The 21,418-nt window shown below is 32.1% G+C and overlaps 1 protein-coding gene across 1 annotated transcript in view; it reads right to left on the bottom strand.

Moving 5' to 3' along the window:
* Window positions 1-21,418, bottom strand: part of LOC131843857 (caskin-2) — a 137,204-nt gene that overhangs the window by 107,156 nt on the left and 8,630 nt on the right. The window contains exon 2 of the mRNA XM_059192618.1: window positions 12,066-12,631. Coding sequence (XP_059048601.1) covers window positions 12,066-12,600 — 535 coding nt within the window. The 5' untranslated portion in view covers window positions 12,601-12,631. The remainder of the gene's footprint in view (window positions 1-12,065; window positions 12,632-21,418) is intronic.

Raw genomic sequence — 21,418 nt, 5'->3', positions numbered from 1 at the left:
CTAACGAATTTATTAAATATTTCATTCGTCACTCACTCATGTGATTTCCAGGAATTCCATTTGGAATAGTACAATTCTTGGAATTCGAATTTCGAATGCAGGAAAGTACTTACCTGTAACAAATGAATTAAAATTAATCAAACACTTTTTAATGTGTGATACTAATAAATACAATATATAACAGAGCACAATATTGAATTATAAAAATACAATTTTAAAAGATACGAATACAATGTCACCACAAACAATGAGAATAAATTAAACTATGTATATAGCAAAAATCTCGGGCTCGGTATAACATCAATACTAAATGTCCTTATCTCTCTTACTGAAAATTGTATGATGCCGTCTCTTTCTGACCCTCCCTTATCCCTCAATAGATCAAATTTCCTATACAATCGTGAAATCCCTAATCCATTGTATTCACAAACACGTGTGTCGCGAAACTTCGACTAATTCCACTTAATAGCCGTATTTATGTATTCCCGCAAAATTGAACTTTATGCATATATTCTTAGGTCTCTGAATAGCTAGTGAAATAGAAACAAAGCAGTGCTTTGGGAAGTAAAGACTAGTAAATCAAATATTTGGAAAGCTTGAGCGCACAAAATGAATGTTAGAGTCATTGTTTTGGTTTTAATTATTACTCTGAAGATAATAAGACAGTAAAAAGGTACAAGAATACTTTACAAAAATGTTTATACTTCATTATACAATTATTTATACCGGCTCTGGCAGTATAGATGTGGTTGTTGGAAATATTTTTTAAGGTTAACATGTTATTGTTAATATGCTTTGCACTATGATATTTTACAGAGGCGTTTCTTAAGGACATTACTGTATCATACTAATTTTATACAGTCATAAATAAATACAGAACGGGAACAAACTGATGATTACTGATAGCGCTCAAGTTAGGATTTTATATATGAGAAACTATATAATGAACATCTGAAGATAAGTACATTACGGAACAACTATTTTCGATTGACCCGATCAAGAACTGACCCTGGAATTAATATAACAAACTACCGCGCTACTGTCTCACTAAATCCCAGGACAAATGGTTAAAAATTTCGAACGTCGGACATCTTAAGGAACCTAGGGAAGCATACTTCGTAGAGTCTCAAGTAATTTCGTCTTAAATAGGAACTTAAGTCGTTTTGTTCAAAGGAACTTAGACCGGAGGGTAGACACAAAGGTCTCAGGCGTGTAGGGACGAACAATGAAAGGTATTGAAAGTAGTCTGTAAAGGGCACATGCGTGCCTTCAAATAATAGCTGAGAGAATTCGACCTGGCGCGCCTCGCCGATTTATATGGGGTAGTTTTTTGTACCATTTGCCTCAAGCTGGTAAAACAAATAGCCGTACATTTGTTTTGTGGACATATTCTTATTATTTTTATTTGTGGTCGTATAAGGATTGGGTGGAGATTGTCTTTGTTTAATATTGATTGTGGAAATGTTGTTTATTTGGTATAAGATATTGTATATGTAATGTAAATCTGTACTAAAATTCAAAGTGCGAAAATGTCTGCTGCAATATCCACGTAAAAAGGCAGTTAACGGCCTTTTTACGTGGATATTGCACAGAATATGCGTAAGTCTATAATAAAAAGACAGAAGCAAAAATAGATTATTTTCTACTAGTGAGCTAGCCAGGTGGTTTTTATACAAATCAAAATTATGAAGTAATTATTCATACATGCTTTTTCCCACTACTATCAAGAACGACAGTTTTTTAATATTCTAAACAACGCAAAAGCATTTCATATCTATAAGAAGGCCGTATAACTTCCATTATTATAGGTTCTATATATTTAAAGAGAACAAATAATTACACGCAATTATTACAAATAATCGTTATTATCAAACACGGTACATCGAGGCAGCGTTCCCAAGACGCTGGTAATGTCCCTTTTTTGAATCGCCATGCTTATTTTTTGAGCAGAATATTATTAGTTATTCGTATAATAATAATAATAATTTTATTTCAGACAACATGATCCATTTTGTTAGTAACAGCTTAATGACATAACTTATCCTATGTTAGTAATAAAATATAAATAACTATACTTGTTTATGTAAACATGGATATAGTCAGACAACCTCCGTTACAGACAATATTTACAGTCCACCGGAGCAAAGCAGAGAAGATTCGCTAATTAAACTACAATTTTGCACTTATAAGAAATGAGAGATTCTCCATAAACAAAATTAATTATTTATTAATTATAATAAACAGCAATAAAACCCAGCTTATCGTACATTCGAACTTTCGAGCAGTTCGTATAAGGTAAGGAGTTGCCTGCCTGAACAGAGCATATCTATTAAACGCAAATCTCACTCCGTAGAAGGAGGGACAGTCGTGCCGAGAAAAACGTAATGCTCAACTTTTTATAAATGGCTCGGCTGTTTTGTGCCTAACGTCTAAATCACAAAAGAGGGGGATTTCCATGGACAAAAGCCGTTCTGTATTTATTAAAATGCTGTCAACTTTTTACTCGGAGACTGTATACTTGGTGAGATGCGATGGTGCCAGAGATTGCGAATTGTTCTGAAATTTTAATACCATAATAAACAAGTTTTGAGTAGCTTGGGTTTGTATAAAATTAATTTTATGGTAAGGATTATTGTGAAACTCTTAAGATTATTACCTAAACAAATTATAGAGTTTCATGTCTTAATACTTGTAGTTATTTTTTTGGACCTTATTAGACTTTATTTTGACATGCCTACATTTTGCTGAGGACTGTAACGTGCCAGGGAGTGCGATTCCACCGTAGTCTCTTTAGCTTGTTATCAGTGTTTCCATCACTGGAACGTCAGTCAGAAATAATTTGACACACAAAGTTTTTTGGTTGTCGGCCAAATTCAATCAAATGACTCCGGGTGTACAAACCGGAGAGCTAATTAATAAGACATGACGTTGTTATCATTATTGAAGACATTGTTTAACTCGTAAAATAATGTAAGTAGGTACTGTGCACATATCTTAAATTTAATCTCACAAAAGAACTCAACAAAACATTGTATCCCTTCAGTGAATGATATAAATGAGAAATCATTCGTTTTACGAACCATAAATAACATTGCCAAAGATAATCTCGAGGAATGGGTATTGATGTTAAAATTTCGACGTAATGTACTTATAAAAGCAGCTAAGTGAAGTAAGAACAGTTAATCGATACCGTTTCAAAAGCTTTCGTAACGTATACGATGATAAATGATATTAAACTTATTATTATCGATATAATACAAAGTGTCAATTAGGAAGGCTTATATGAAACAATACAGTCGTGTATCCATTTATTAATCATAATATATGAATCGATTTAAAAGTAGGATAAATCGATAAAATCTTTGGAAACAATAAAACGGTCTGCGGCAGTGGTCTGGGTTGTCATTATGGATAGGGTCTCGGTGACGCCCTTAACAATTGCTTATCATTAAAACAACTGTACAATTTAAGTTTACGTAATGAGACGATAAATCTATAATAATACAGGCTGTTTACCACAGATCTACCAGTATGCAAACATGCAAACTATATGCTTACAAACACATACAAATAATAAATAATATGCCCTCGTGTAAAGGAAAGTTTTGGTATATTTGCGAATAATTCGATGTCGAAAACTAACATTATACAGTTATTATCAAAAATTTCCTATTAGTAGCAACTACTACCACGACGGCCTACTTGATGGTAAGCACGAGGTAGACCGTCTGTATCAATTTTTTGACAGCCACGGTGGTCTTGCAGTTTACACACCGTCTTAATTTCGAAGACCGCTCGTTCTATACTTCACACGATAGAAACATTTGTATTCATAAGTATTTATATTGGTCTAAGTGTTTTCTATTATATTATGTATTTACATACCAAATGCACACATAACACAAGCGCTGCTTAGCTTGGGACTAGATGGCGCTATATGAATGGTCTGGGTTATCGTAGTCAGTTGTATAAAAATAAAAGCAAAAAACTATATATCGTTATAAAGAAGCTACATTTGTGAAAGTAAATACATAATCAGTACAATTCTCCACACTGATACAACAATGCATCATATAGCCACCAAACCCACGTACGTTAACACAACAAGCGTGTGATTTACTGTTATTATACGCGATTTATAGTAAATTGCTTTGTAATTGACATTTTCCGAGTCGCCTGGTAATAGATCATGTTATTACGTTAATTTAAACGTCTGTAGTCAATGTAGTAGTAATATATGATAAATGGATGCCAGATTGCGACTTTTTAAATTACTACTGTAATGATATTATAAGTCCTATTTACAATTTATATTTCTTTGTAATGTTAAGACAGGTACTTACGTATAGTTTTGTATAACTCGTCTCGAAAGTAATGGTTTTAACGTGTGGTACGTTAGCGTAAAGGCTGTATATATTAATTATATGTTTAATAAAGAAAACGATGGTCGCCTATTATAAGAAAAATAGAAAAATTGTTAAGCTAAAATATATTAAAAGTATAAAAAGGTGCGTCGTGCACAGTGCAAATTGTTTAATATTTTCATATACAAAATACCTTCTTTATAATTTAGTTGTTAAAGACGAAGACAACAAGTAGTTCATAAGCAACGCTAATAAATTATAACAAAATGTACGATCTTTTTTCATATATTATATTGTTTCATTATCATTACAAATTTCTTGTTTATTGGTAGGCATTTTTCACGTTTTGAGTTACATTTAGAGTATATTTTATTAACATGAATCAATGCAATATCGATTACAATACGGTATTAATTATAGTAGCTTAATATCTGAGTCCTTAGGAATGGCATAACATGAGGTGTACCACGGGTATCACATAATGATGTGATCTCCTTTGTAATGTTCCTGTATATAAGCGACGGTTACAATATTCCCTCAATTGGGTCATGCTTGCTTATATGCTATTCAACTTATTTTATATATAAAATCTTCTTACATCAAAATAAGTTATTATGAACCATTAATAAGTACTGATAATGAGGAGAAGCATGTAGGTAATACTAAAACATGTAGTGAACTTATCACGACCACAGTAGAACGTTTTATAAGGTAGTAAAAACTTTAGCTCGTAAACTTAGGGTGTACTTAACTGAAGTAGGCAAGTCCTTACATTTCTGACATTAGATTTTACTGTGTCATCCCTCTACTTACCCGACTGTTGACAAAGGGAAATTAGGTTATTGACGACGTGTTTCTGAACAGTAAGATTTAGATCTTTAACGTAACGATTAACGTAAAATTTGACAATAAATTGCTACATTTGTAATTTTATTTAATTAAACATTTTGTAATTATGCTTAATTACATTATTAAAGAATTACAGCATCGCCAAATAGTCATCTCTCCCACAACTAATTTGTTCAATATTATCCCTATTATTTTAGAAAAGTGGTAACGATCGTAAAATATAAACGTTACGTAATTACAGTCGTAATACGGTCTTTAATACGTTGTCACTCCTGTGGATATTGGGTCCTATGGTGTTAAGATTTCGCCCCAATAATTTCACTCTTCAAACAGCGTTAAAAATACAAGTGACACCCACACATACCTCTTCTTACAAAATGTCTTTCCGAAAAAAAAAATTAAAACATTCAAAATATTTACTTATTAATTTGACAGTCATTTTTTAGAAGGAAAAAAACATTTTGAGGAAAGGAAGTTGCGGAGATTCAACCATGAATAACAATTAGGTAATTGTTTTCCAAAATTTATAGGACAAAAGCTAACTGGAGGTTTACAACCTCCAAGCTGGAGGTTGTAAACAGGCTGTCGGCCCACTTAGTGGAAAGTGGGGTAATAGTGAAAACTATAATCACCATAATAGCAATAAATAATAACATACATATACCGAATTGTTATAACAATTCGGTATATTAATAACAATCTTAACATATGTATTACGTTTCGTACTTATTAATATTATTAATCTGAAAGTGAATTTGTTTATTCCTCCTTGACCATTTAACGGATAAAACAGTCGCACAAAATTAGGAATAGTAATTAGGACGAAATTTTATTATTTTTTATATTCTGATTAGGCTGTCGAAATTTTCTGTTGAACAGGAATTTCTTATAAGTGGGTAGCAAATTAACCTTCACTTGCTGGTAAGTGTTTGCTCTTGCATCTGCAACACCAGAGGCCTGTGTTGGCTTCTTAGGAAATTATATATTCTGGTTTTGAAAATTTATATTAGTTTCAGATATACCACTACTAGGAATATATACTACAGCGTGGTTGTATGTAGCAAAGAGTTTCATTGCCTTCATAATATTATAATAACTCAACCATATATGACGTGAAAATAACTATCAGTCTCGTACTGTCTCATTCACAACAATTATAAATTATCCTTTTTTTCATTCATACTTTAAGAGCTCTAGTCGGTGGAGCTCTTGCCACTTTCCACCATCTCCCATCATGCTCTTTAAATGTTGACACTAATTTTAATTTTATGATAACAAAAAGTTTGTATCACAAACGTAACACTGCAAATATCATATCGCGGTCGTACGTGCTCCTAGCAGATAACCGTCTACGTGAGGCGGGTTACATGACCCGCCAGATGAAAACAGATTACCGTTTTGTTCTCTCGTATAGTCTATAACAAATAATATTTATTGTTAAAAACAGTTATGCTACTGGTTTGCCACTGCGTTCATAAAGAAAATTAATATTTTGTTTCACAAAACTAAGTAACAAAAATGATGTAAAATCGACTCAAAAGGTCAAATAATGATATAACTCAAACGGCGAAATATCAATTCGGTACCTCCCTATTATCGTATCTAATTGTAGAGAAGGACATTATGTTTAAGTGTACCTACACTTAAAGTCTAAATGAAAACCCACTCTCTTATTCATAAAAACAACAAATGTCTTATAACTTTGTTTTAACTATTGAACTACAATCTATTTCATACCAATATGTTTTTAATAGATTACTGGTTGATTTGTAGCATATTTTAGTTTAAAAACAAACCAATATCTCTATCCTAGATGTTTATAGGTGGTAATAAAATTCATATTACATATTTAATATCTTCTTAATACACACATTCATTATGAATAATAGACTTTAATCTAATTTTAAAGTCATTTTAAAGATTTTTTATGTAAAACACACCGAGTAGTCGCACGCATACATAAAACATAATTTGCATTCCGTCGGTCATAAAAGTCATAATATAATGCAAAGTATACATAAAATTCGTTTCGTACAGTAAGAATAATATCAAATTATTCTAATGCTAAGCGACAGAAATATATTATGTATATTAACAAAAGCAATTTTGCTAAAAGACAGAAGCTACTGTCATCCCATCGTCAGCAATGAATACTGAATAGTCGCTGACAAGCCGCAAAACTCCCTCCCCTTCAATATTAGACATATTATTTTCGCTACTGTACCGCGGCTAGAAGTGACGTGGGGGCTGGAATCCTTTAATTAGCAAAAGTGGAACAACAAAGACTTTTCATTTCTACTGAAGGGTTTATAAATATACATAATAATAATGTATTAAATAAATGAATAAAAAGTCACAATCACACATATCTACACTGAGGTATAATATTGTTATTCTATACTACCTGTGCCCGCGGTTTCGCCCGCATTAAATTTATAGCCTATATGTTATTCTGATATATAGTCTATATTATTGTAATGTTTCATCAAAATCCGTTCAGTAGTTTTTGTGTGAAAGAGTAACAAACATTCACGCATACTCACAAACTTTCACGTTTATAATATTAATAAGATTTGTTATGGATAAACTCATAAAATACTTGACAGACCTTTAGCATAAACTGTTTAAAAGATACATTATTCCAGGGTGACATAGGCTATTATGTTAATACAAGTACATATAAAACTCACTAAGTTATGAGCAGTCGGGCGTAGTCAAAACTGCCATAAAATTGTATTTTGTTTATCCATTACTTAAAATTGTATATGGGCCTTTCTCCACTAACAGGAAAATCATGGTCCAAGCATTTTTTTTTACTTTGCCTTCATTAATGCATAGTTTTATTTATTAAAACACATAATATATAACCTGTTATTTAAGGAGCCAAGCTTAATCAATATTTAAAATCATAATTATTTTATAAAATTGTCAAAGTCACTAAAAACAGTCCTCTGTTATGTCCTAATTCCGGATCGAGTATGATTCGGTTCGGTTTTTATTAGTTGTATTTAAAAATGTAAAATCTTATAAGTCTATGAACATAAAGAATATTGAATGCATGTGAACATAAAACAATGATAATTTTAGAGATTTTTTTTTACTAAAAGCTAGTGTTCGAATTTTGTCCGATACATTTGTGAACAGTCCACTGTCACAATTTGAATATCGCGCCACAAAAATATTAAACACTATTATGGGTATATTTCGAAATGGAACATTAACAGTTATTTTCGGTCGTCATGCTGAACAAGTCTCCAAGATTTTGCGCAGTGACAACTTCGCGTCTGTGTGGGAGCCACGTCTCTGTAATGTTGAGTGAACATTCCTCTGGTAAGTATATTTTACAGTGTTTTATGTGTTATAATTATATTTATTTAACAAAAAAATTGCTCAGAGTGATAATTTAGACCTGTTTCTGTGTTGTGAAGTAATATTTAAACTGATACGTGGTATGACATTTTTACGTAAAAATAACAGTCCTCTGTACAACAGTCCTCTGGAAATTTATAATACAACAAAGACTGTTTTATTTGACACTTTATTAATAGTCTTTATAGTCTGCACTAACCTACTGCTTGCCAATATTTTCCTTATTTACATTGGCCTGTTCCGCTAATTCAGGTCTGTTTTTTCTATTATTATAATATAAAATAAAATACGTACCTAGTAACTAAACCATTACTGTTTTTTTATATATTGAAAGTATGTTTTATTGTTTAAGTATTGCCGCAATGTCACCACAGAAGAAACCTAAAACCAAAGAAGAAATAGAAGAGCATTGCATTAAGACATCAACGGCTAAAAAATGACCCAGTAAAAAGAGAGCCATAAGGAAAAAGTATTCGTTATGAAAAGAGGGAAAAAGGTACAAGAAAGTCAGTTTATGATATGAGTCGACGTAAACACAAAGCTGTGACTAAAGAATAGAGAAAGCACTGTGCTATCTATCGCGCAAGCAAAAAAAAAGCTTTGAAAGAAATTACAAACAATTTTGTACGAGAAAATACCATATGACCACTCCGCGAAGTGATGCAAGTAATGCGAGAAAGCGTTCTGATATATAAAGACAAAAAGTTAGAGTATTACAGAAAAAAATCCGAGAAATATAGGAAGAAATTATTTAGAAAAAGCTAAGACAAAGGAAAATGTGGACACACCTAACACTAAACTTACCCAAATGCGTGATTCGCCAGAAGCTCATAGTCAAAAACTTGGCATTGGAGCAAGAGAACCGCTGATGTCGTCGTCACTAGTTTTGAGACATGTATGAACGAAGATGTTCCGCAATTAACTTGTTCACGATCAAACAGACGACATTCAAAATGAAACAGTTAATTTAAAAAACTTTAAGGGCTCTATAAAAATACTCAAGTTAAGGCTGAAAATTAAGAAGTTAATTAGCTCCATACCGCGAAACTCATAATGAAAAGTTTAAGTTGCACTTGTGAAGACGAGTGCCAGCATTTCAATTTAGATTAGAGTACAAAAACAAGACCAAACATAACGTAGATGATATTTACACAGACTCTGAAAGTGAAAACATGGACAACTCACAGGATTCCACAATGGAGACCCACAATACGTTGTACTGTTTAAAACAGAATTACACTATCATCTTGATATTTAAATTTCTAGTAAGAAACACTGAATATGCTGATACATAGACACGGAAGAAGGCGAATTGACAAATTTGTGATGGCACACATTCATGAAAATGAAAATTTCTATATGCGATACAGTATTAAATAAAGAAGAAAATTTATATAATTGCAATTAATAATTAATACTGTGTTTTTCTTCAAATAAACATTGATATAAACTGTCCTCGGGGTGGAAAAAACAGTAGGGTGGCAAAACAGTCCTCTGCCGCATTTTTTTAAAAGTTGTATTTTGAAAAATAAGGGAAAATTTGGTTTCTTGTTCATCCATTTATATTATAACTATCTATCGATTAATATTATATTTTCAATTTTGTATATACAAATTTCAATAGACAAGTTTCCATTAAGAAAGGCCCATCTCTATAATCACATTAATTGATATTGCAATAACACTGTTATGTAACAATATAGTCCGGTACAGAATTCAATAATACAGTTATTAGTTTATTTTATACAACGCATACTCTGCACACTTTAATGTACAAAGGTCTCTTGACTCTTATAATATGAACTTATATAATATAAACTTATTTTGTAGTTAAAACGTAACATTGCAGAACACTGCCGCGTCACTGTACCGGAAAATTAAAAAGGCAATTTTCTTAATGCGACTGTTCGCAGTGAAGGGTTGATACGACCACGTTTGTAAGTACATGCAAGTACCTTACACACTTGTACGACTTTCTACGCAATTACGAGACGGCTAATTTATGCTATTGCGGGTTACGTTTAAAAATAGGTAGTAACCTAGCAAATGACTACGCAGCAACACCTTTTTATGCAATTACGAGCTATGCAGTCAAAGGTGGTTTTTATGTACTGGAATGATATCGAGCTGATGGCCTACCTGATGGTAAGTGGCACCGTATCAATATATACGAACAACACCATGTATATATAACGATAGGTAACGTTTGCACCCGTTGCCATTCCAGTGTAATTAGATGTCATGGCTTATCTTCAAGCGAAATACAACACATCTTACAAAGCAGGTTGCTCGGCGGCTGAAATATGTGGACATAGAAGTAGAGGTACTTATAGTACAAGATTTACTTCGGTTATGTTTGTCTTTTTATATTTTTGATTAAATAAAGTTAATTATTAATTCATACCTATGATTATACTCTTATAAACTTGGAAGTAGTAGTAAACAGTTTTCATAGGCGCTTCAATAGAAACTTGTTTGTATGAAGTGAGCTGTTCTACATAATTATGAACAATAATATGTATTTACATATAAATACACGTAATAAGATCATAATAGTCAGTAAAATAGCTACATACAAAGTTATATTACATGTATTCGCTTCCTACACAGTACGAGTAGGTGTCGATAATGCAGGGGCGTAGATATAATGCCATATTCATAAATTCCTTTATACTTAGTAAGGTAAAACAATATTGCTTAATGTTTATATCATGATATTGCCAAGGTTATCTCAGAATATATTTCATAACAATCTTGCTTTTTCCAAAATCACCGAAAAACAGCTGTTGCTGTTTCCATTAAATGTAAAAATATTATTACTATAGCAGAATTTATCGTTTAGAGAAGTAATAAGTAGTAATAAGCAACCCATAATAAGCAGTTTCGTTTACTCTATTAATTACAATTGAATTAACTGTAGATTTTAAGCGCTTTAAATATTACAATCGTATAAGGCTGAAATTAAACGATAATTTTTAAATGATACTGGGCATTTATATTAATTATTCAATAATTACAAATTGTGGAAATTACAATTGAAGTGTGCTTATATTATATAAAAAAAGTAATTAAATAGCGACAAAAATTCAGCGTCATGCTCTAATCCTAATTAATCACCATTCTCCTTCGCAGTACAAACAATTGGTTAATTTACATAAAAGAAAGCGTTTAATTCGGTTAAGCTCTGTGGTTAATCACTGGTTTAAACTAACTAAGCTTCTCTTGGTCATTTGTACCCGTCGGTCCAATAATTAAGTCAGACAGGGCAAGCGATGTAAACGGTTAACTGCCTTCTAAATAACAGAATAATGAGAAGAGTAACCGGATTTCAAAAGGTTAAGAGTAATGTTTACGCGTTGCTCGTGTTTTTAGACTAGTTAATAGATGGAGTTAATTAAGTACTGCCGCAAACTAGCATTTACATGTGTACGTTACGTTAATACGAAGCAATTAAACCACATGTCTTGAAGAATGAGGACTCACATAAAAGAAGGTTCTTCCAACTGCCGCCGAGTGCACGAAGGCAGCGATGCAGACGTGGCGTTGGAGCTGCGGGCGGTGCACGGGGAATAGGGATCCTCACATCACCTTCTGATGAACTTCTAGCTAACAGAGATGATCCTCTATCTCTTGACAACGACCGCCGTCTCCCAAAAGGTGCACCCCTAACAGTTGCGAAATTTTCTTCACACGTCTCATTAAAAGTGTCTAACGGTATTCCTTCAGACTCTCTTCTGCTTCGGACCGAAAATGTTCTTCTGAACCCACTTGCTAGACCTTCAATGGTTTTTCTTTTCGGCCTTTGTATCTCTTCAGAGCTTATAACTGTGATGTCGTCTAAATTCTGTAATTCGTATCGGTACATTTTACGTTCTTCTATACCAGTCAAATCCTCTATACCACCATGACGATGTCGCAAAGGTCTAGCGCGGTCTAACGTTCCGAGTTCATCATAACTCCTGTATGTTGATGAAACTCTACGTGGGGCAGGAGGACGACCAGCTCTATCTATCGTCATTTTAAACGAGTGGCCAATATTTAGCGGATACCTGACGAAGAAATGATTTGGTTAAAGATATATTTCGTACGGATATTGATGATCCTGGCTTGTACCGATATCTTCTTATTAATTTCTTTTATCTATACAATTCGCCTGTAAATGGTTTCCGAAATATTACAATTTCCATTATAAAAAGAAACTTAAAGCAAAACCATTGGAATAGACTTTAACTTTCTTCTTCTTTAAATCATATTTGACATAGATTTATTCGTAATTCGTGAACAAAATTTATGTGTGACCCAAAAGTTACAACAGTGAGCTTAGTGTTATATTTGCGTGTACGACCAACATTTAGCATAGCTATGCCGTGACTTGTCCAAGTTGTGCAGTTACATCGTAATAAAATTTGTTTACCATTACCGAATAGCGCGATAAAGCCAAATCTATTGATGTATACACGAAACTTCTATGCTTATATTTTAGAACAAAATACAAATTAATCTAAATTTCCATAGCTATTTGATTTATAGTGTATAAGCTTAGATATAGCTGGCGCACTGGTACGTGAAATATTATTAAAATAAATATTCAAATATTGTGTTACAACAATTTTTATAATGTAAAAAATGAACTTCTAATACTATAAAAATACGATATTACCTAAATAACAACATATTTGACCTTAACACCTCTATTTCGTATACCAAATATTTAGATTATTCGATTATCAAAACGTTTATCATAATCGCGATTTGAACTAATAGAACTTATGTTTACTATTTGTTACTACTTTGAATAATTGTAGTACCAATGTATGTATTTATAGTAGGATCCGGTCCTACATAAATAAATTATATAGGTAACAAAATTAGCGACAGAATAATCAATTCTGTATACAGATAATTCCAAAAATGTTGTCGCGTCAACTAATGATAATAATAATGCAGACATAAGAAATAATAACGAGAAAATATTTTCTGCTCTCAATTAGAATAAATCGATAAATTTATATATGTATTTGTTGATTGCAAACTACACAGAAGCAAATAATGCTTTTAATATACCTCTTCAGGATAATATTTGAACTGCGCTTGAGCTACTCGACCCCGGACTCAAGTGGCTAATCGTTGGCGACCAATTACGTACAATTGCACTCTACTTTTGTTCTGGGCTGTACCGAAAGAGACGTTAAATGGAATTCCGACAATTATCGGATTAGTAGCTTCCTGGCTTGTGAAAAACGGATTTGTCCCCAATGAAGTTGTTAATGCATCCTTTCTTCATTAAGTTGTTATTTTGTTATATCGTTTACAAGATTGTGTTCTTTAACTTAATTATACACAAACCAGTTCTTTACCATAACTGCATTACTGGATTCAATACGTATTTATTTACATAATTAAAAAAAAAATACTAATAATTGAAGGCCATTTAAAAATTAACAAGCAAAGAAAATATAAAAGAAAAAATACTCTCAAGTACACAATGCGTAACGTAATATTAGCAAAAAACAATTTATAACCACTGTTGTCAATGATTTCTTTTTACCAAGCTCTAGAGGTGTTGTACGTTATTTTGTGAAAATAGTTGTAAAACTCTAAAGTTTCACTCAGCGTCCGGTAAAAAGAGTAACCGACACCGAGCAAAAAGTTCTTGAACAATAACGGAATTAGAAATCGAACGTTGTGAATAAGATCTTTGTGGTATAAGATTCGAATTCGAATGCTACTTGATTCCATTATAATCGTGGTCGGATGTCAGACAGTCATAACAAAACTTATTTACATAAACTCAAATAGTGTGCTCGTAATAGCTAAGGGCCTTCTTGGCTAAATTTAGTTTCCGAGTGCCACTTAAAAGACTAAACAAATCAAAATGAAGGACGGCTTTAAACAATGTTTCTGTAACGGATATGTGGTTTTAGATCCGTTGATATAATATTGTGAAACATTTAAAAGCATGGTAATTGAAAATATAGTGTTTATAGCGTGAAAATGGAATATCTACCTACTACTTTCTTACGTTTGTTACAAAATGCATATTGCGATATACTTTTGAGAACAAACGTACCGTGTATATTATTTACAAGCAGATCTCATATCGTCTTAGTATATTTATCGTACGCCTAAGTGGCACGATTTCAAGTCTTATGACGAGATCTAGACATATCCTTCTAAATTCTTTGCTGCTGTCTGTACGCTTAGATGCTTTTAATTATGCAACGTAATTTAATGCATTTTTCACCAATAGAGTAATACAACAGTATCATTAGGTTCAAATAAGAAAAGAGATTATTATAATGACACTTTACCTGCTTATATCTAGTAACTGTATCTACAATGACTTTTAAACAATGTCTGCTGTTTATTAATTAAAATTTGGTACCTGGCTTACATATATTAAATTAGAATTTGAATGTTGTACTAAAATTAATATTAATAAAATCAAAATACCCTTGATTTGCGAAGAGGTTCGCGTAGTAAAGAAAACAGTAAGTCTTATAATAATGTAAATATATTGAAAAGGTTGTATAACCGTATGTGGTCCAAATATGGTAGCGCATGCACACAGGGACTCTGAGGAGGGCGCATATTGATTGATATTCGTTTGTTTTCCATATATAGCTATACAACTTCCCAGTTCACCTCTTGTAAATAGTAATAATAAGAAATTATTTCTAAAATTATCATTATTGCCTTGCTTTTTTTTTCGAGGTCGGCTCAGTAGTAATTTTTCTTTTACACTAATTCCAATCCATCGTTTTGTCTGGGCTTAGTCTTCTTTTATGTATATCACATTTCATACAGCCTTTTCACTTCCTAAATTGTTCCTAGCAAAATGTTTGAGTACCGTCAAATAAAATCATGTATGATCTTGATTATACGACTAAGTTTGACCTGAACAGTGCAAACAAAGCTGCAGTAGCATAACATCATTATTTGCAATTTAAATTACAGATGTTGAACAAATAGTTCGTGTATTCAGCATAACTGTTATGTAGAAGTTGGGGACAGTTTATAACTGTATCGATAATTTCGAAATGACCAGACCAGTTGATATTGGAATTGCTAATAAGAGCAACAAACCGCACATTGAGATGAATTTAAAGAGATGCTGTACCTAATAATACCTCAATCTATACTTTGATATGTACATACTAAAATTAGTTAATACATATATATACCAAGCATGCGATCTTTTTAAATTTATAATTATAACATGATTGATTTTCAGCGGTTATTGTGACTATCGGATGTAAGAATAAAAACTACTATTAAACATATTAGTCTCAATTTTCTATATTTTAAACTTCTCCAATTTTAAATAGAGAAACATGATTTTCCTCTTCCCTTTGAGGTATGTAGGTATGAGACGTTATCAACATTGGTTATTGACCTTGTCTCCCGACTATATTTATGTTTAATGTTAATTATTACATTTAACAATAGGTGACTATCAACTCAAAGACAGCGAACTGTCACTGTAATCAATTAAATTGTTATCACGCTGTTTGCATACACTTACTTGATGATTTCTTGTAAAACAATGATGTAATTTAGGATTAACTTTTGAAACAAGTATATAATCATTTAAGAGTACCCATAGAAGTAGAATTTATGTAAAAACTATAGCATTGTCGGCTTCGACAAATTCATCCATAAGCTTAGGCACTTTTGGTAATAAGATATTACTAAAACTGCGTAAGAATATGATTTCAATATAACGCGGCTAAGATCAGTCGCATCATATTTAACAGGATTTAAGTAATTATGTAAATCATTCATAAAATATAATAGTGTTAAATTCTGTAAGAATTCAATTAACATAAAATGTATTACGACTATTACGAAACTACAATTTGTAAGATTTCATACATTAACGAATGTTATAATGTAAGAATAGTAGCATTTAATAAATGTAAATCTATTAAGAAGTTTATAAAGTAAGCTGAGTAATAAGCGTAGACAAAATTTTTGTATTTATTTCACGGATATTAGTGTTGTGACACAATATTATTGTCTGTATGTATTGGTATAGTTAGACTAGGGACATATAAAATATAACATATGTATCTGGAGAGTAATGATAGATTATAATGGGTGAAAAGGTTTCTATAAGTGGAGGAACAGGATATACCCAAACCTCGAAGCAATGGGATAAACGTAATGAAGAGGTAGTAATATGAGAAGTAAATTAATCAGAATACCATGTATAAACTTAGAAAATATTTTATATAAATTCATTAGACATACTTGTTTGGTTTATTAGACATATTTAGAGCCAAATGAAATTCTATTTTTGCTTTGAACTCCTAAAACATATTCTACTGGAAATGAAATAAATGGTCCTAATATTAACATAAAATTAATCAATGTAAGACGATATAAAAGCAAAACTTATAGTCATCCAAAAATAATATGAATCAATAAGAATATAAAACACGTATTGTAGTTGAAGACGATTAATTTAAATGGAACATTTTCTATAAATAGATGTAAGTATACATTGAACATTATTCTCAGAACAAGGCAAAAACATTTCAAGGTTGCATTATAAGCTGATGCTAACGAGACAGGGCAACAGTGCGGTCCATCCATCAATTAACAGTCTGTTCGATTAAAAATTTTAAATGTGTAGTATATGCAAAGTATTTAAAATTATATCTATATAGTAAAAGTAACTTTTATGAAGAGAAGTATTCGAAAGCCAATTTAGATGTTTTTCAATAGTAGTTACAAACTACTATAGATATGCATTAATATATGAAGCAAACGACGTAAAAAGTCAGCAATGGTGAAAGTAGGTACATAATTGATTAATCTCTCTTATATCCTCAGGGTATTTAATAAAAGATGTACATTAATAACGTATCACATCGAACACAGTAATTGTAAATTGTTAATTCGCATAATTATCTGACGGAGCAATTGAAGGTTGCGAAAGTGCTTTATCGAATTTACTATAGGATAATAAATTGACTTGATGCCGGTATGACTGGGTATGATTGTTGACACTTTAACGAGGGCTTTTAAAATGAAATCTCATGTAAACAAGACCCAAAGAGAGAGCGATGAAAGGGAAACGATTTGTTGCTCAATAGCAGGGCATGTCAAGAGGTGTGAAGGAACGAGATCCTCAGGTCGTTCATCAGTTGTGAAAGCGGGGCCAACTTACTGATAATCCTAAATTACCTGGGGCCAATGGGGTGGAGGTCGTTAGAAGTCTTCAATATAGCTACAACAAAAGGTACAATGACGTGGAAAACGTAAATCATTCCGCGATAGATTATAATAAATGACGCCAATCGTCACTTCTGCTAGCCATTTTTCCCACTAGCATGATATATACTATAGTTTAAAAGGTATATTGATAACCATATATGTATAGGTATATACATAACTATAATAATTTAATATAGTATATAACTATTTCTCATAGATTGACATACAAACAGATCCTGCTCCAATAGCATTTGATGAGTAGTTGTTATAAAAAATGCATTATAGTTGAAAGACGTCAGTCATTCAACAGAGTGATTTGTCAATGAGAACTTATGAGGAGGCAAGGTTTTAGCCTGGTCTAATTCACTCACCAAACTGTAGAGAATGAAGACAATTATGTAAGTCCGGACGAATAACAAGCTACTGGGGTGATATACAATTAAATAAATACAATAAGTACTTATATATAAAAAAACATCATGTATGTAAATATATTTGACAATGTATGTCAAAAAGTTGCCTAAATACATCCAAACTTTTTTATAGTTTTGGTAATCTGAGTCAAGTGCGCGATTCGTTTGCATTTCGAGTGCACGAGCTCTGGAAGGACCTTTACTTTATCTTTTTACGGCCCGTTGTTTAAATGAAAGCCAGTTTTGTGCATTCCTCTCAATTTTAACGAGATTTCCCCCGACAAAAATACAATAACAGCTCTGACAGTTATTTAAACATTCTCTTAAATTCTTTGAGAGGAAATATAAATTTTTCAAGATATTAAATATACGTGAGGTCGCGGCAAGATCTCAAAAGCCCCAGCGATATGTTATAAAACATGAACTGTCTGTTTCCTTGTTAGTTCTTTACGAATATGTCATAATCACATATCGGTACAAATATCCGCGTTTACTTTGAACTTAACCTTGTTAACAGTTGTTAGCGTACCAATGTGACTCACTGCCCGTTAACTTAGGTTAAGTTTGACATTATCGGTCTGTTCTCGCGGAGAGAACAGCGAGCGCAGGTCAACATGAATACGCAGTTTCGAATCATGACATGTCCATAATTATCAACGCAATCAGATATCGGACGTCGAACACTTCGCAAATATCATGATGTATTAGAAAGCTGAATCCTAATACTAAACATGTCCGGTTCAATAAAGTCACTAGCCAAATTGTACCGGTATTAGAATCGTTAACCATAATTGCATATCATGCAAAAACTAGGGGGTCGCTCGTGCAAAAATATTTTCGCTTCACAACATCTATTATGTCTAGTATACTATGATTAATATAATTTGTATTTGGTGTGATAGAATGTGTGCGCAGCGTTCTTCTATAGAACTGTTGTCGAGAGGCCGTTGACATCGTACAAAAACCTTGATTGAACCGAGAGGAAGTGTAACTGCACCTATAGTACTAGCATCATTTGATGGATTGCCCTGTCAAGTCTCAGCACCATTCCATTGTAGGCGTCTCCATTTTAAAATATTTATAGCAGCTTTAAATTAATAATCACATGCTTGTTTTTGTTTACGATCAATGGCTGATTGAGTGATTTGTTGGCAAAGAAGAATAAACCAGAGTCATAATATTTTGGGTACATAATTGACCCAAATTTTGAATATGTAATAAAATGTTGGAAAAATTTGACAGATACAGAAATTTAAAAGATGTTGTACTAAATATTTTTTCATACAGAATTAATGTTCTAAACTAACCAATCGAATTCAATATAAATTGCTGACGTTTTTATTGTATAAAAGGTAAATAAGTAAGTATGGAGTTGTAAATGTTTATAATCGTATATTAACACTTGCAATACCAAAGAGAGCAGGAGCATTGCGATTGCATTGCGAAGGCGATTCAATGTCATATCAATAAGAAAATACCTTTTCTGGAAGCTGATGCTCTGTTCTGTGCCTTTACGTAACGAAAAGTTTCCGCCATCAAATCCAAATGATCGGGGTGGAATTTATATTTGTGGCAGGTTATATATCATCATATAACCTGCCACAAATATAAATTCAACAGTTCAACAGCTGTTATCAATCCGACCAATTCCTTAAAAGAATGCTAATGATGTACGCGATGGAATATGCACCGAGATGCAACGTTTCTGCACAGTATCAACAGCTCAAGTCTATCACTGAGCTATTGATCATCGATAATTCGAGCCGCATAGCTTTGAATGCGGTCAATGGAAGTAGCTGATATTGGATAGAAATGTGGTTAGGAATGAACCTTTTGATCAGTGTCAGTGTTAATTTTGACATAAAATTTCTAAAAACTGTGCTGTGGAGTCACTATTTGAAAAATAAACCTTATCATTAAATGCTTCATTACTAATGAATTTATATTAAGTACATATATTTCGAGAGATCACATTAATTTACATTATACAAATGATAGAAAATACGTAAATTTTCTCGTCAATATCTAATTCATACGGATATTATTATTAGGTTTAAATGTGTGATTCCCTGAATGTTAACTTTTCAGGACTAAACAGCTGAACGGAAGTTAAAACAATTGACGTGAGATATATCACGAGGACGAAGATAGGTTTTATTTTATCACAATATAAAAAGCAAACGAAGTTGCAAGTAACTTGTTGATAATACTGATAACTACGCCGCTAGACCAGCAGACATTCTTTTGGGAAGAAGTAACTAGCAATATAATAATATTTTAAATAAAAATACAACAAAGTACTTGAATATAGAACATGGTTGTCAGCGCCGCAGTTGTCACATTATTAATTCATCCACGACAGATAGTTGAATGGTATCGGGTTACGGTCCAACCACTATACTGAATGATAGTAATCATAGCCCGCTGGTGACACTATCATTGGTTATAAATTGACCCATTCAACTCGAAATAAATCGTTCCTAACACGCATGCTGATCACCTTTATTGTTTACTCTACATACTTACTATAGAGGTACATATATAATCGTTATAGATCTTCACTACAAAAAACATTGTATCCTGCACAGCATAAAGTTCTATAGACTATGATTTAGAAAGTATTAGATGATTTTATTAGGGTTATTGATTTCGGTATTCTTGGTCACTGATTAATAGCAACCTTGGTATTTCGTAATTTTCATATTATTACTTTTGAGTTTGTCCTTAAATCAATACAATATATAATAATTATATATATACGCGGCGGTATCCATATGCATAGTATATACGAATACCGAGTTCTCCACCCAAATTTGACTAAAGTATGATATGTATTAATTCAGGATATGATCTATACCTGCACCAAATTCCATTTTAATTCTTCCTGTAGTTTTACGTAAAGGAGTAACAAACATCCATCATCCGTCATCACATATTTTCTCGTTTATAATATGACTATGCATTAGAGTTGCCAATTCATATTATTGGTTTTAGTTAACTGTTGTATATTATACACTACTATTTCTAGTGATATCGATTAAATATCTATCTCTGCATCAGTCCCCGTTACAATATATTATTACATAATATATAGCTTACTATAATTAATAATTTAAAACAATTTTCCTTAGTTTGGTTTTATTTAAAACTACAATACTGATGCAATTCAATTACTTTCACATGCATATACATAAATACATA

The sequence above is a fragment of the Achroia grisella genome, unplaced genomic scaffold (genome assembly GCF_030625045.1).
Source record: "Achroia grisella isolate CSIRO2021 unplaced genomic scaffold, CSIRO_AGI_Agris_v1 utg352, whole genome shotgun sequence".
In the NCBI taxonomy this organism is placed as follows: domain Eukaryota; kingdom Metazoa; phylum Arthropoda; class Insecta; order Lepidoptera; family Pyralidae; genus Achroia; species Achroia grisella.
Note: the sequence above shows the minus strand (reverse complement) of the source record. Positions and strands in the feature narration are given on the sequence as shown.